General features: G+C 37.9%; 1 protein-coding gene and 1 pseudogene across 4 annotated transcripts in view; one reads left to right on the top strand and one right to left on the bottom strand.

Annotated features, from left to right (window-relative positions):
- Positions 1-16,041, top strand: part of LOC116638288 (L-lactate dehydrogenase C chain) — a 42,789-nt gene extending 26,748 nt beyond the window's left edge. For 2 of the 4 annotated variants that reach the window (XM_032414155.1, XM_032414153.1), the window contains 3 exons: positions 2,500-2,617; positions 9,930-10,053; positions 15,766-16,040. In XM_032414155.1, the coding sequence (XP_032270046.1) occupies positions 2,500-2,617; positions 9,930-10,053; positions 15,766-15,930 (407 nt within the window). In that variant the 3' untranslated portion in view covers positions 15,931-16,040. Of the gene's footprint in view, positions 1-2,499; positions 2,618-9,929; positions 10,054-15,765 lie in introns of all 4 variants that reach the window. The other 2 variants (XM_032414152.1, XM_032414154.1) reach the window with 2 other exon arrangements.
- LOC116638591 lies at positions 14,916-15,625 on the bottom strand (annotated as a pseudogene).
- Positions 16,042-16,996: the final 955 nt, after the last annotated feature.

Below are 16,996 nucleotides of genomic sequence, written 5' to 3' on the forward strand. Positions count from 1 at the left end.
CTGTTCATGGATTTAGCTATCTCTCATAAAATATTGCACATAACATATAGCTGTTTTAAAAGTCAATGAGTGTTTCTCTTATCTGGAGAACTTTAACTTAGTGTGACTTTTAAACAGCAGCATTATTAAGATATAATTCACATACTATAAAATTCACCCATTTAAAGTGTGTAATTCACTGGATTTTAGTGTAGTCAAAGAGTCCTGCAACCATTACTACAAGATAATTACAGAACATTTTCATCACCCCAAAAAGAAACTCTCATTCCTGTGCTCACACCCGCCCCAGGCCCAGGCAACCACTAACCTACTTTCTGATTTGTTTATTTCAGATTTTTCATGTAAGTAGAATTATATAATATGTGGTTTAAACTATTACTTAGGCCACATGAACCTTTTTCTTTTCTGGACTTAAACATTTAATATCTGCTGTACAGTAGAACTTTCTACTTCTTACAATGTTCTCTAATTGTGTCATACATGCAAATCTTTCCATAATGTCAATAAACCCATTTTATAGGGAATAAGGACCATTTGTTCATTCATTCAGTTGTTCATTAATTCAAAACATTTAATGAGCCCTTCTATTTTCCTTGTATTTCAAGGGTCATAGTATAATAAATATTTTTTAAACCATGATAAAATTTATGGTATACTTTAAAACATTTTTTCACTTAAGTATATATAACATATGCAGAAAAATTATACAGAATATAAATTTATAGCTCAATAAATCATCGAATAGTGAACACATCTGTGTAATTACCACTCTGGTAAATGCACTTTCTGCTCTGGTATGCACTTACCACTCTGGTAAAAGACACTTTCATGACCTCTCTCAATTACTGTCCTTCCTTTTCCCAAGCTAAACTTCTCATATCATAGTGTTTTACTTTTAAAAGTAAATGCTTTTGATTTGATTTGGATAAATATTTGTTTCACCAGTGCCTTAATTTGACCCTGTTTGCTTGTGTTATTTTCTTAACTCAGTTCTTCCTCCTCAAAGTCATTAAAAATAATTTTCCTAGGTATGTTTTAATGTCTCACATTTAATATTCCAGAATTTTATTTTTTATAAAGTAGTATATTCTGATTAGTATTGATTTGAATATATTTATTATTCTATTTAGCGAGATTTTCTTTTGTTTCTTTTTTCTTCTCTGTTTTCTACTGGATCATTTAAACTTTCTTTAATTTCCTCTACTACTTTGGATTATACACTCACTTTGTAAGTGGTCTGTATTCATACTTGACCTCAAAATAATTAGTGTGTTTATTCTTCTTTGGAATAATACATAGAACTTAGAATGTATTAAGTTTGATTGGCCTTGTTCTCTCACATATGTAATTACGGTTGACCCTTGAACGACATGGAGGTTAGGGGTTCCAGTCCCCACACAGTTGAAAATCTGTGTATAACTTTTGACTCCCCCAAAACTTAATTCTAATAGCCTACTGTTGGCTGGAAGCCTTAGTGATAACATAAACAGTTAATTCAATCAAAGTATGTTATATATATTATATGCTATTTTCTTTATAATAATACATGGTTCATCTGCAAGTTTTTTTCAAATTGTTGCACATCTCCAAAACATTTTCCAGTATACTTATTGGGAAAAATTCATGTATAAGTGGACTCACACAGTTCAAACCTGTGTTGTTCAAGGGACAACAGTATTAACTACTTTTTTGGTTCCATTCTGTTTTCATATCCCCAAACTAATTATTACTATTTAAGTATAATACCTGTCTGGATTTGTGTACATGTTTGCCAGTTGTATTGCTTATCTTTATTTCCTGTGTCTAACTCCTTCCCCTGGATTCAATTCTTTCTTCCTGAAGTATATCCTGTCAGTTTTGTTTATGTGAAACTGTTTTAGTTTCACCTCATTTTGAATGACAGTTTAACTGATATAAGATTTTAGGTTGACAGTTATTCCCTGTCAGCTTTGTTACTGTTGAGTAGTATTTGTTGCTCTTTTCCTTCTAGTTGCTTATGATAGTTTATCTTATCTTATCCTTTTCTTTGTGGATGCTGTAGTTGCATCTTGCTTTAAATGCCTCCTATACCACACAATTATAAATAACTTCTACTACATATTTTTTGAAATTTTATTTTATTATGTTAGTCACCATACATTACATCATTAGTGTTTGATGTAGTGTTCCATGCTTCATTGTTTGCATATAACACCCAGTCCTCCATTCAATACGTGCCCTCCTTAATACCCCTCACTGGGCTAACCCATCCCCCCACCCCCCTCCCCTCTGAAACCCTCAGTTTGTCTCCCGGCGTCCATAGTCTCTCATGGTTCGTCTTACATATTTTTCTAATACTTTATAATTTTGGTTTTTTACATTTCTTTCTTTTGTCCATTTTAAACTTATTTTTATATATGTGTAAGGTAGTAACCTAACTTTATAATATAAACCCATTGAACTCAAAGAATTGATGCAGTACTGGAAAGAAGAGTTTATTCTGAGATATATTTCTTTTAGTGCCTTTGTGGAGTGGGGTGAATGTTGCTGGTGTTGCTCTGAAGACTCTAGACCCTAAATTAGGAACTGATTCAGACAAAGAGCAGTGGAAAAATATCCATAAACAAGTTGTTGAAAGGTAACAGTACTCATTCAATGTCTCGTGCCTTAATAATCAGTCTTAAGAATTAGTTTCACAGACAAAAAGTATATGTTGATCTTTGCCTTTTATGAGATAAATAACTCTAACCTTCTGAAAATCCCCAAATTCAGACTTACATTATGCATAGCTTTCTTCGGGGGTCATTTTTTAAAAGGAAAATCTGCTTATCATTTCACAAGAACTCATATGTGTTTGAGGGTAATATAGCATAGTGATTATGATCACGGACTTTGGAACCAGGTTGCTCTTGCTTCCCTTGCCTTTGGTGATGTGTCCAGGAAGATGTTGCTGTGGCCGAGGTCGAAGAGGTTTCTGCCTGTGTTCTCCTCAAGGATTTTGATGGATTCATGTTTCACATTTAGGTCTTTGATCCATTTTGAGTCTATTTTTGTGTATGGTGTAAGGAAATGGTCCAGTTTCATTTTTCTGCATGTGGCTGTCCAGTTTTCCCAACACCATTTGTTGAAGAGACTGTCTTTTTCCATTGGACATTCTTTCCTGCTTTGTCAAAGATTAGTTGACCATAGAGTTGAGAGTCCATTTCTGGGCTCTGTATTCTGTTCCATTGATCTATGTGCTTGTTTTTGTGCCAGTACCATGCTGTCTTGACGATTATAGCTTTGTAGTAGAGCTTGAAGTTTGGAATTGTGATGCCACCAGCTTTGGTTTTCTTTTTCAACATTCTTCTGGCTATTTGGGGTCTTTTCTGGTTCCATATAAATTTTAGGATTATTTATTCCATTTCTGTGAAAAAAGTTGATGGTATTTTGATAGGGATTGCATTGAATGTGTAGATTGCTCTGGGTAGCATAGACATTTCACAATATTTGTTCTTTCAATCCATGAGCATGGGACGTTTTTCCATTTCTTTGTGTCTTCCTCAATTTCTTTAATGAGTATTCTATAGTTTTCTGAGTACAGATCCTTTGCCTCTTTGGTTAGATTTATTCCTAGGTATCTTATGATTTTGGGTGCAATTGTAAATGGGATTGACTCCTTAATTTCTCTTCCTTCTGTTTCGTTTTTGGTATATAGAAAGTGATTTCTGTGCATTGATTTTATATCCTGCCACTTTACTGAATTCCTGTATGAGTTCTCGCAGTTTTGGGGTGGAGTCTTTTGGGTTTTCCACATAAAGTATCATATCATCTGCAAAGAGTGAGAGTTTGACTTCTTCTTTGCCGATTTGGATGCCTTTTATTTCTTTTTGTTGTCTGATTGCTGAGGCTAGGACTTCTAATACTATGTTGAATAGCAGTGGTGATAGTGGACATCCCTGCCGTGTTCCTGACCTTAGGGGGAAAGCTGTCATTTTTTCCCCATTGAGAATGATATTCGCTTTGGGTTTTTCATAGATGGCTTTTATGATGTTGAGGTATGTACCCTCTATTCCTACACTGTGAAGAGTTTTAATCAAGAAAGAATGCTGTACTTTGTCAAATGGCTTTTTCTGCATCTATTGAGAGTATCATATGGTTCTTGTCCTTTCTTTTATTAATGTAGTGTATCACATTGATTGATTTGCGGATGTTGAAGTAAACTTGCAGCCCAGGAATAAATCCCACTTGGTTGTGGTGAATAATCCTTTTAATGTACTGTTGGATCTTATTGCTAGTATCTTGGTGAAAATTTTTGTTTTCTATATGCCTTACAGCTTTTTGTTCCTCATTTCCTGTATTATTGTCTTCTTTTGTGTTTAGTTGATTTTTTTTGTAGTGAAATATTTAAATTTCTTCTGTATATATTCTATAACTATTATAGTTATTTTCTTTTTGGTTACCATGGGTATTACACTTAGCATCCTAGTATTATAACACACTTATTTGAATTTGTACCAGCTTAACTTCAGTAAGATACAAAAACTCTGCTCCTTTACAGCTCCATCCTCACCCCTTTTGATTATCGATTTCAAAAATAACATGTTTGGGGTGCCTGGGTGGCTCAGTTGTTAAGTGTCTGCCTTCGGCTCAGGTCATGATCCCAGGGTCCTGGGATCGAGTGCCGCATTGGGCTCCCTGCTCCGTGGGAAGCCTGCTTCTCCCTCTCCCACTTGCCCTGCTTGTGTTCCCTCTCTTGCTGTGTATCTCTGTCAAATAAATAAATAAAATCTTTAAAAAAAATTACATGTTTGTACATTGAATGCCCCCAAAATAAACTAATAATTCTTTTAACTGCATTAGTCTTTTAGACTTGAAAACAGGAATTACAAACTAAAGTCACAATAATACTATCTTTTTGATTGCTTTTTAAAAAATGTATTGGTCTGTTAAATTATTCCAAAAACAAAAAAGTAGAATTGCAACCACTGTTACAATATTACTAGCTTTTTATAATTTTGCCTGTGCATTTTCCTTTATTGAGATCTTTATTTTTTCATATGGCTTTGAGTTACTGTTCACTTTACCCTGCAGAATTCCATTGAGTGTTTCTTGCAGGTCAGGTCTAGTGGTGATGACTCCCTCAGCTTCTGTGCCTTTGGGGATATCTTAATTTCTCCCTCACTTTAGAAGGACAGTTTGCCAAGTATAAAATATAAGATCCTTTGTTGACAGTTTTTTTGTTTTTTTCTTTTAGTACTTTGAATGTATTTGCCCACTGCCTTCTGGACTCTAAAGTTTCTAATGAGAAATCTCTAATAATCTTATTGTTTACTTTTCTTCAATGTTTTTTTCTTTCTGTTCCTCAGATTCAGTAATTTCCATTGTTCTACCTTTAAGTTTGCTGATTCTTTCTTCTGCTTGCTCAAGTCTGCCTTTGAATCCCACTAATGAATTTCTCATTTTAGTTATTATGCTTTTAAGTTCTAAAATATTTTGGGGGGTGGTTCTTCTTAGGTTTTCTTTTTAAAAAAAAATTTCCATTTTGTTCATTCACCATTTTCTTGACTTACTCCACATCTCCTTTATTTCTTTGAGCATCTTGAAGATCGTTACTCTAAAGTCTTTGTCTAATAGATTTGCCATCAGGTCTTTCTTAGGGATGGTTTCTGTTGATTAATATTTTTCCTTTGAACTTTTCTATTTCTTTGAATACTTTGTGATTTTTTCGTTGAAAACTGGATATTTGAATCTAATAATATAGTAACTCTGGAAATCAGATTCTCTCCCTTCCAAGGGTTTGGGGTGTGTGTGTGTGTGTGTGTGTGTGTGTGATTGTTGAAGGCTGTCTCCATGCCAAGGATCAGCCTGAGGTATAATCTTAAGGTCTTTTAGGTCTATTCTGAGCCTATGCCTTTTCCTGGTCATGCATGGTTACTTTCTAATTTTCCCCCATATATACAATTGATTTTTTACATTCTAGTCTTTAATATCTGGCTCCCAGTAAGAGAAAAAGAGAAAAATAAAGGGAATGGGGAGTGGATGCTTTCCTTTTAAATTTCCTGGAGGTCTCTTTAGCTAGATGGGAAGGGGATGCAATGATCGGGGGGAGGGACAACAACAATGGCTGCCCTTCTTTTTCTACACGTCTGTCATCAGAAGCAACCCATCAGCCATTAGAGCACAGATCCCTGATATTTATTTTTTAATTTTTTTAAAGATTTTATTTACTTGACACAGAGAGAGAGAAGGAGAGAGCAAGCACAAACAGGGGGAGCAGCAGAGGGAGAGGGAGAAGCAGGCTCTCCGCTGAGCAGGGAGCCCGATGTGGGGCTCGATCCCAGGAGTCTGGGATCATGACCTGAACCGAAACCAGCCGCTTAACCAACTGAGCCACCCAGGCGCCCCCAGATCCTGATATTTAGAGGATGGGGTCCTTTTTGCAGGCTGTGCACAAGCTGCTTGGGGAACATGTGAACAGCTGTTTGCTGAGGGTGGAGGATGGGTAGCTGCTACTGTGCTAAGAGCTGAAATTGGCTGAAATTAACTACAGATTACCACTGGAGGCTTCCCTTGAAAGTTTCAAACCTTCAATAGACTCCAGAGTTCCAGAATAGTTATATTAGACAGATTTTGGCAAAACAATTATTGTCTAGGTAGGGAGATAGAATCCTGGTGCTTCCAGGGCACCTGGGTAGCTCAGTCATTAAGTGTCTGCCTTTGGCTCAGGTCATGATCCAGGGTCCTGGGATCGAGCCCTACGTCGGGCTCCTTGCTCAGCGGGAAGCCTGCTTCTCCCTCTCCCGCTCCCCCTGCTTGTGTTCCCTCTCTTGTTGTGTCTCTGTCAAATAAATAAATAAAATCTAAAAAAAAAAAAAGAATCCTGGTGCTTCCTAGTTCATCTTTTCAGAATCCTCCAGTGCTTAACTAATTTTTTTTAACCTAAAAATTTTTTTGTACAAAAGCATACCCAAAGTCATCTTCCTAGATAGTCCTGCCTTTTTGGAAAGGATCCATACCTACTGTTAACCTTCTACCCATGATACCTCCCCATGACCTTAGGTGATTATCTTTGTATCATATATTCCTCAGAGTTCCTTTGACAAACATGTCTTTGATATTTTATACATAGAAAAAGACAAGCTAGTATACCTCTAACCACCAGGATCTATACAATAGGTAACCAAAATCACTCACAGATGTTTTGGTAATCCTTAGCTAATTGGACTATCCTATTTTCCAATTTTATTTACTATCACCTTATTAAATGTATTGAGAGACTCATTTAATTGTGTATTTGATATTTCTAAAGCAAATTTATTTCCTCTTCTGGCCAATTTATTTCCACAGAGATTACATTGATTGGGAGTTTTAGGTAAATTTCCCCAACTATCTTTCCACTTTGGTAATTGTTATCGGTATTTCATTTTCTTTCTTTCGTTCTTTTTTTTTTTTTAAGAGAGAGCAGGCATGTGTGGGGGGAGAGGGGCAGAGGGAGAGTGAGAGAGAGAATCTTAAGCAGACTCCACGCCCAGCACGGAGTCTGACTCAGGGCTCGATCTCACAAACCTGAGATCATGACCTGGGTCAAAATCAAGAGTTGGATGCTTAACCAACTGAGCCACCCAGGTGCCCCTCATTTTCTTAAATTTTCTTAAGGGAACCTACAAACCTTTGTTATACCAGATAGCTTTAGATAAGAGATTAAGTTAATGCCTAGCAAAAAACACCTATGTTAATATTATAGTAGCATTTCCTATCCTTCTCAACACAAGTGTCCTTTACCCATATACCATATATTTCCAGATATAGGGGCCATTAGAGGCCATTTCCCAGTAAATGCAGGAACGACCTGATCTGGAGGCAGAACTACAACCCAGCCACTAAGGAGCATGTTTTAACCACTTTAACCAATTTAAATGTTGGAGGGATGTTACAGTATTGGCTGTACAGTGTTTGTCTTCCCAATTCCTAATCATTGCACCACAGTGAATGTTAGTTTCTTTCTAATTTAAAGTATGATATCTAATTTATTTTTTTTTAAAGATTTTTTTTTAAAGATTTTATTTATTTATTTGACAGAGACAGAGACAGCGAGAGCAGGAACACAAGCAGGGGGAGTGGGAGAGGGAGAAGCAGGCTTCCCGCTGAGCAGGGAGCCCGATGTGGGGCTCGATCCCAGGACCCTGGGATCATGACCTGAGCCGAAGGCAGACGCTTAACAACTGAGCCACCCAGGCGCCCTATGATATCTAATTTAAATAATGAGTAAGACCACATTTTCCACTTAAGTCCTGTGTGATTTAAATAACAAATACTGCAACACAATACAGATCGGTACTCATTCCAATTAGTCCTCCCAACAATGCAGTGTCCAAATTAAATTATTTGCCCCTTGGTCATTTAGCAGAGGATCTATAATTATAAGAGTCCTCAGGATGCTGCTGGTCTTTATCTAAAAACAACTCAACTCTTATGTTATAGCTTCTGATTTTCCAGTGGCTAACCAACAACTGCAGGGGAGTGACATCATGATTTAATAGGACGTCCTTCCAGGTTTTTAATAGAGCAATCAGTTTTTGTCTTAAGATAGTAGCCTTAAAACTGCTTGTTCTATTTGCTTCCCTTACCTTTCTTTTTATACCAGCAGTTTTATTTTCATTAGGATGGATAATAACAACTAAAGGATTATATTTTTAGCCATTTTTTTTCTCAACCCTTTTTTGTTTGTCAGTCCGTTTTGTTAATTCCTGAGAGGGTGGATCTGTCATCCAGATTCCACCGGTAAGATTTTCCCGCAGTTATCTACTGCAGAGCTTTCTTCAACTCCTACATCATCATTCAATCAATCACTAGGCAGCAGAGTCTCCCTCTCTTTCCTTTTACTTAACCCACAGAGTCTTGGTCATATTGAATTGAGAGTCTGAAAGTTAATCCTAAATTTGACAGCAATCTGTATGCCCTCTAACTGTGCCCCTGATTTTAGATTGACATTCAAATCATAGGATACTACAGTGACTACAGTCCAGTCTCAACTATCCTGTGCTGAGGTGGTCCATACACACATCAGTCTTATCTTTTGCTACCAAGTGTGTTGTGTGCAGTCCTAGGGACTTGAAACTGTACCTATATAGTTGTAAGACCACCTGATATGAATAATGATGCCAAACGTTCCTTTTCCTGTTCTGGATCCTTTTCTCAGAACTAAATAAGCTCATTGCTAAGTTAAAACCTCTTTATTCTTTGCCTTTGACTATCAATCCAAATCTGTTGGTGGCAATGCAGAAATATAACACATATTTATCATAGAAAATAAGAAAATTCAGAAAAGTGTAAAGAAGATAATATCACTTGTAATATCACTTAAAAATAATCACTGTTAATAACTTTGTGGATTGATGCAATTCTAAAGTTTTTATAAACATGAATGATGTTTTTTACGAGCCTGAGATAAGAAATTGCATAATGTTTAGGACTGTGCCTTTTTCCTTTGAAAATATATCATGAACATTTTCCCATATTTTCATGTATTGTTGATTTAATGATTTATTCTTATGAAAAATATGTATACATGGCTTATAATTATATAAAGTTACATTGGCACCCTAGTAACAGTTTTAAGTGGTCTGCAAGGTGTATATGCTAACCTTCAAGATGATTGGATTCTGTGTTTGGATACTTAAGCAACAATAACAAAAATTTAAAAAAATTTCATCTTTAGTGGCACATATGCCCTAGTATTCTGCCTTTATGATAAGAGAAGGGTGGGTTAATTATTATTTAAAGTGAATAATGAAGTTTATGAAAATAGTATAGAAACTTTTATTGCCTGTTCATAAATAATTTCTAGAAGAAATCTCTGGGAGTGGCATTGACATATAGGTTACTTCAAAATGGATGCCTGAAAAATAATATGTTTTCTCTGAATTGATATGCCATGAATTTGATTTTCTTACTTTCTACAACCATAGTGCCTATGAGATTATCAAGCTGAAAGGGTATACCTCTTGGGCTATTGGACTGTCTGTGACAGATCTGGCAGGATCAATTTTAAAAAATCTTAGGAGAGTGCATCCAGTTTCTACTATGGTTAAGGTAGGCTTAAATTATCTCTTCATTTATCATCTTTTCTTTAATATTTGTTGAGTCCCTACTATGTGCCAGGCATTATATACATTATACAGGCATTGAGGATATAGTGGAGAGCAAAAAAGGTCCTGACTTCATGAAGTTCAATTAAAGAAATGGACTTAATAAAATAATTATAAAAGTAAATTATATAATAACAAATTATGATAAGTGCTATGATGAAAAACTACCAAGTACTTAAGAGTATACAAGAAGGGAATTTAACTACCCTGGGTAGAAGCATGGGTGATGGTAAGGGAAGACTTCCTAAGGAAGTAAAATGTGACCAATTCTGAATAATGAGTAGGAGTTAATTTGGAAGGCTGGACAGGCAGAGGGAACACATATACAGAGGAATGGAGGTAGATGTAAGTAGAGGGCACTTGTGGATCTGAATAAAAGGTCAGTTGTTGAAATGCAGAGAGTGAAGGGAAGTGCATGGTGAGGCTGAAGAAGTAAGCAGCGTTCGGCCACTGAAAGCCTTATAAAATGATTTGGGTCCTTACCATAAGGGCTATGGAAAGCCACCAAAAGAATTTAAGCAAGGGACTGGCAAGTTTTCATGTTAAAAATATTTCTATGGCTGTGATAGAGGGAACAGATTTGAAAGGGACAAGAGTAGACATGTGGAAACTTGTCAAGAAGATGAACAGTAGTCCAGAATAGAAAGGATAGTAGTAGAGGTGAAGAGAAGGGGATGAATTTGAGAGACACTCTATTTAGGAGGTAACATTTATAGGACTTGGTAATGGAATGAAGTGGGAAATAAGGAAATGAAAGGTCATTTGTAGGTTTCTATTTTGCACCATTATATAGGTAGTGATATCCACTGAGGAAGGGAGTTCTCAAGGAGAATCAGGTTTAAAGATCATGTTTGCAGTTATGGACAAGTTGAATTTAATGTGCCTTTGCAATATCCGAGGGGAAATAGGCAGTTGGGTACAAGCTTCTGGAACTTGTAAAAGAGTTTTAGGTTGGAGTTCTAAGTGTGAGTCAGTTTGGAGAGAGACGTTCCTGAAAGGGAAAGAGAAGTTCTGTCAACAACAACAACAACAACAAAGAGATGCTGGACAAGTGCAGACAACAGATACCCATTACACTTGGTAACAGCAGCTGGGAATTTTAATGAGCTTGCCTAAGGAGAGTATAATAAAATGAGAAGACAGACTGAGATTGAATCTTGAGGAATTCCAGTGTTGAAATTTGAGTTTATAGTGTGAGTCCACAAAGTGACTAAGAAGTGGTGGCCAGACAGTTAAAAGAAAAACCAAGAGAAAAGAATGTGGATTCATGGTAACTAAGAGAGAGGAGGATGCTTTAAAGATGAAAGAATTGGTTTTCTGTTGATTGATGTTGAGAAGTCATTTAAGTTAGGATTAAAAATGTCAGGAGGATAAAGTGACAGAGGTCATGGATAACCTTAGCAGGACCTGTTTAATGAAGTAATAGGAATGAAAGCCTGATTGGAATACACTAGGGTTTTCTCAACCTCGGCACTGTTGACTTGGGGCCAGATAGCTCTTCATTGTTGTTGGAGGGCTGTCCTGTGCATTGTGGAATGTTAGCAGCATCCCTGGCCTCTACCTGTTAGATGCCAGTAGCATACCCTCTTTCCCCAGTTTTGACAGTCAAAAATATCTCCAGATATTGACAAATTGTCCCTTTGGAGAGTCCCTTGAGAACTTTTGAGGAAATTAAGACAAGTATAAACAGCTCTTTTGAGGTATTTGGCTGTGAAGGTAAGGAAAGAGAGTAGTAGTAATTGGAGAGGAAAATCAAGGCCAGGCAAGTCTGTGTTCTTTTTTTTTTTAAGATAAGATGCTGATAGTAAAAGAAGATACTGAAGATAGAAGTAAATAAGCAGAGGGGGTGGGATCCAGAGCATAGATGAAGGTATTAGTCTTAGAAAGGAGAGAGAGCCAGTTGTTGTAACAGGAGATAATAGAGGATAGGCAGTGAATCATGTAGATTTATAAGTTTGGCATTGGATGCATCTGATGACTTCTGTCTTTTTAATGAAAAGAGACAAAATCACCTACTGAGAATCGGGGGATGTATAGAGAAGTCAGATGTTTGAGAAGATTTGAAATCATCTTTGTAGATAGTGAGAAATAGAATTTGACCCCCCAAAAAGCAGAATTGCTGTTAGGTGGATGCTTATTTGAGGTTGGTATGAATTAACTAATTAATTAAGATTAATTTTAATGTAAGTTAAAGATTAACTTTATTCTGTAGTTTTCTCCAGGGATCTGAGCACAGGAATGGAGAGAGAAGATAGCTGAATTTATCTGGGTGTGGGTTTTACTTGCTGGAGCATGAAAAGGGGAGGTGGGGGAGAAAGTAGAAGGGAGGGATGGGGGAGGTGTAGCTTTTGGCTTATATACATGTTAATAATGGGTTTGACTTTCTGCTAAAGGGTCACAGACAAAATTCAAGAGCTTGGCCCTTAAATATGATCTGCGTACAAATGAATAAATTATAAGAGGAAAATGAATAATAAGGAATTTAAGAAATATTTATAAACTGAAAATTAAAATAGGGCAGAGGGTCTTAGTGTATGGTGAAAGGGTTACAGGATGAATCATGGGATCTAAGTTGGATAGGGAGGAACCCTCTAACAAGGTCCACAGTAGGATCCTTGGGGTGGTAAGAGAAGGTTCTATGAGCTGAAGAAGTCAAGGGACTTGGTTATGGTTAGTTTATCCACATGGACAATGAAGTCACCAAGGTTAATCGTAGAAGTTGGGACAGAGAGGAAAGATTGTAAGCTAGGTGTCAGTCTTTTATGAATGAGATGGAGTAACCAAGAGATTAGTAAATGGTCATTAGTAGATGAGCTACAAAAAATAGGGGGAATGTTAAGAGAGTAGGGGACTAATGGTTTGAAAGAGACAATGAGTACAGAATGAGTACACCCCTCCTTTTTGAGGATATGCAGGGGTTATGGGAGAATAAGCAATTACCCCGAGGGTGCTCCTGAGGCAATGACAGGGAGGTGTCAAATGCTCTGAGAAGAGACTGAGAATGAGTAATATGGGAATTTCATAGTTTTTACTATACAAATTAGTGGACAAGTTTTATTTTATTTTTTTATTAACATATAATGTATTATTTGTTTCAGGGGTATAGGTCTGTGATTCATCAGTCTTACATAATTCGCAGCGCTCACCATAGCACATACCCTCCCCAATGTCCATCACCCAGCCACCCCATCCCTCCTACCCCGCTCCACTCCAGCAACCCTCAGTTTGTTTCCTGAGATTAAGAGTCTCTTATGGTTTGTCTCCCTCTCTGGTTTCATCTTGTTTTATTTTTCCCTCCCTTCCCCTATGATCCTCTGCCTTGTTTCTCAAATTCTACATATCAGTGAGATCATATGATAATTATCTTTCTCTGACTGACTTATCTCGCTTAGCATAATACCCTCTAGTGACAAGTTATATTTTATAGGAAAACTTAAATATTTGACATTAAGAGCATAATCATTCATATACTCTTATATTTTTTTACCCCAGTTATTTCAATTTTATTTACATTTCAGCAAATAAATAAGGTACACAGTTTATGTCATATTAATATATTGCTGGATTTTTAAAAAAATATATAGGGAATTCTTTTTTTTTTTAAAGATTTATTTATTTATTTGAGAGAGCGAGAATGAGAGAGAGAGAGAGTACATGAGAGGGGGGAGGGTTAGAGGGAGAAGCAGGCTCCTCGCCGAGCAGGGAGCCCGATGCGGGACTCGATCCAGGGACTCCAGGATCATGACCTGAGCCGAAGGCAGTCGCTTAACCAACTGAGCCACCCAGGCGCCCTAGGGAATTCTTTTTAAATAGACTTTCCTCATTTCATGGCCAGTCCAGCAGCAAATGAGAGCCAATTTTAGTGTATTCAGGGGTCATATTGTCAACCAGGCATGAAGCTTAAAGAAAAGAGGGGGCTGGGTAGCAGGTCATGGTCAGTACATAGGACCAGGCAGGGCCAGGCCCCAGGGGCCAGGACCCTTATTTCCAGCCCACCTAGCAGCCCCCAGATGGCATGATGGGATGGATATACATTCTCCAATTCTAGTCCGAGAAGCCCCTTCTAGAAGACAGACAGAGGGAGCAGAGGGGAAACAAATTCCCAAAACACTAACAGGGAAGCAGAGGGGCTTCCTCCTCAGCCACAGTGGCCTTGTTTCTGATGCCACCCAATCCCTAGCAACTCATGCTGAAGCTCCAAAAGTTACACAGAGGTGGCAACAGAATGACCAAGGGCAGGAAAGTCAAGGCAAGGTGAGTGTAACTGGAGCTGGAGCCTGGCTGGGAATGGAGTGTGGGCTGACAGTCTGGCAGGACTGTGGCCTTCCATGGCTAGGCATAGACCGGAGTGGAGGGAATGTGAGTATAGGCTGGCAGGGGCCCTCAGAGGAAGACAGTGTGTGATGGCTGGTGTGATAGAGCTTTTGAGTTTGAATATAAAGTGCCTACCAAAATGAGGGAGGTGCACTGTGGTGGAGGGGTGGCCACAGTCCCTCTGTGGGAGACTAGAGTGAAACAGGAGCAAGGGGCGCACCCTGAGATCCTAGGAGAGCCCCAGAGATAGTGAGAGGGAAGCTTGGCTGAGTAGCTCCTGTGGGCTCTGAGCTGTTGTGGGAAGCTGGGAGGCAGCAGTCCAGAGTCAAGGAGCCTCTTCTTTCCCTCCATGCTAGTTCCTGGTAAATGTTTAATTATAAGGAAGGAAGGAGGAAGAACAAGACCATCCCACTGCCTCCTCCAACCCTAGACTCAACCCCAGGGGTAGATAGGAAAGAGCAGAGTGGTGGAAGGCAGGGAGGTGTGAGGGGCCTACCGGGTCTTATCTTCCAGGGGGTAGTAGGAAGGTGGCAGAAACTGGTTTGTGGGCATGTAGGCCTTGTGTTTGTTGCCTAGGTCGTAATCGGTTCTGGCAGCTGCTTCTGTGACCTTGGCTTCAGCTGCAGGAGTGGAGGGAACATCAGGGCTGCTGGCTGGAGACTCCAGGAGCCCAGAATAGGGTGGTGGCCATGGTTGCAACTATTCCATGTTCGTCATGGGAGGTCCTGGATAGAAGTCAGATGGAGTGGTAGATAGAAGTAGCCAGAAGGACAGGGGTACATTCCATTGGTAACTGGCAGGGAAAAGACAAAGGCCCTGCTAGGCATGTGAGAGTACCTATAGGCTCTGTTAGAGGCTTCACCTTTGGAGGATTGAGATGTCACCTGTAGCATCTATCGTCCGACTCAAGGGTGCCTCTTGGTGTAAAGGTCAACTTATACAAAGCAGTCTTCCCAGCCACTTCCTGCTTCAGCCTTCACGGTTCTGGTGATGTAGTTTATACCAAACCCAGGCTGCTTGATTTTGCAGTCCTTTATCAGATAAAATGGCATCATAAAGGATTGGATGGCATCTTTTCTTTGGACAGAAAAATGGAACTGGTAAGGGGTAAAGTAGATGGTGCCTTTATTGGTCCCTTTGAAGGCCTTTGGTATGTTCTTCATGTCCTTGAACACAAACTCTGCATAGACATAGGACATTAGGATCAGTATTAATTACTCTGCCCACTCTCTGATTCTAGTGAACTCCATGGTCTCCCTGGTATCCTCTTACTCTGAAGCTCTCTTGCATAACTGCTTTTCTATATCAGGTTACTGAACAATAATCTAATTTTGCCTTTTAGGGCTTATATGGAATAAAAGAAGAAATCTTTCTCAGTATCCCTTGTGTCTTGGGGCGAAATGGTGTCTCAGATGTTGTGAAAGTTAACTTGAATTCGGAGGAGGAGGCCTTTTTTAAGAAGAGTGCAGACACACTCTGGAATGTCCAAAAAGAGTTGATATTTTAAAGCCTCTTAATGTTCCACTGTTTTATAGAACAGAAGATATCAGACTGTATATTTTACATTTTGAAAGTATTTTAATCTGATCTGTAAAAAATAAAAAAAATTGGAGACCCATGACATAATTTCAGTCCCTCAAGGCTCGGAAAAAGAAATGGTAAAGAGATTTCTCCTCTCTATGAATCTCTTATAGCTCTGTTTTAATGATACCCAACCTATACAGATGCAAGTTTTACTTCTGAGGTATGTCATATATAAGAGTTGACTTCAAGTTTAGTAGAGTATGTATAACAACCCATTATAATATAAAACTTATGATTTTTCTCACAAAACAACCAGCACTTTTTCTAGTGTCAAAATTTCATTCTTCTATTAGGGCACAGGCATATTTACTTTATATTGCTTCATTAGCTTCATGTGTCTATGTATGATCTTTACTAAGTACTTATCTTTAAGACCATGTATATCAGAAGAAAACAGAAATAAAACTTTTATGGTATAAAAAAATTAAATGGAATGTCTTCAAACCTGTAAGCATTATTCCAAATCACATTAACTCAAATAGTTGATTTGGTGTCTCTGTTGAAATGCCACACAGGAAGCTTAGACCATTTTCTAGGTCATCTGTTGAGCAAACTACAGCTATGCTTGCTGTATTATGGTTATGAGGTCAATATGACATGATTTATGCCCTCAAGTATCTCACAGTATTTAGGGTACCTCAACTAATTGATTATTGACATGCATGTATATGAGTGCATATATGTACTTCTGATTTATATATACATATAGAACAAATATATATGAAATATTTCCTTGATTTCACAATTTAAGGCAGTTATAGGAAATACACAATTAAAACTAAGAAATCAGGACCAAAATAATTTATAATAGACTAGGACAGGATTAGTGAGAAACATTAGAAGACAGATATGCAGGTCCTAAGCACTTACACGGCTCTAGTGGAGGGGCGCTAATTGGGCAGAGAGTCGCAATTCATATTCTTATTCTTGCAGTCTGAATAGTTTTCATTCTAGTCCTCTCCTGCTGAACATGATTAGTTTCCCATTAT

This window comes from Phoca vitulina, unplaced genomic scaffold, assembly GCF_004348235.1.
Source record: "Phoca vitulina isolate PV1807 unplaced genomic scaffold, GSC_HSeal_1.0 scaffold16, whole genome shotgun sequence".
NCBI classification, from domain to species: domain Eukaryota; kingdom Metazoa; phylum Chordata; class Mammalia; order Carnivora; family Phocidae; genus Phoca; species Phoca vitulina.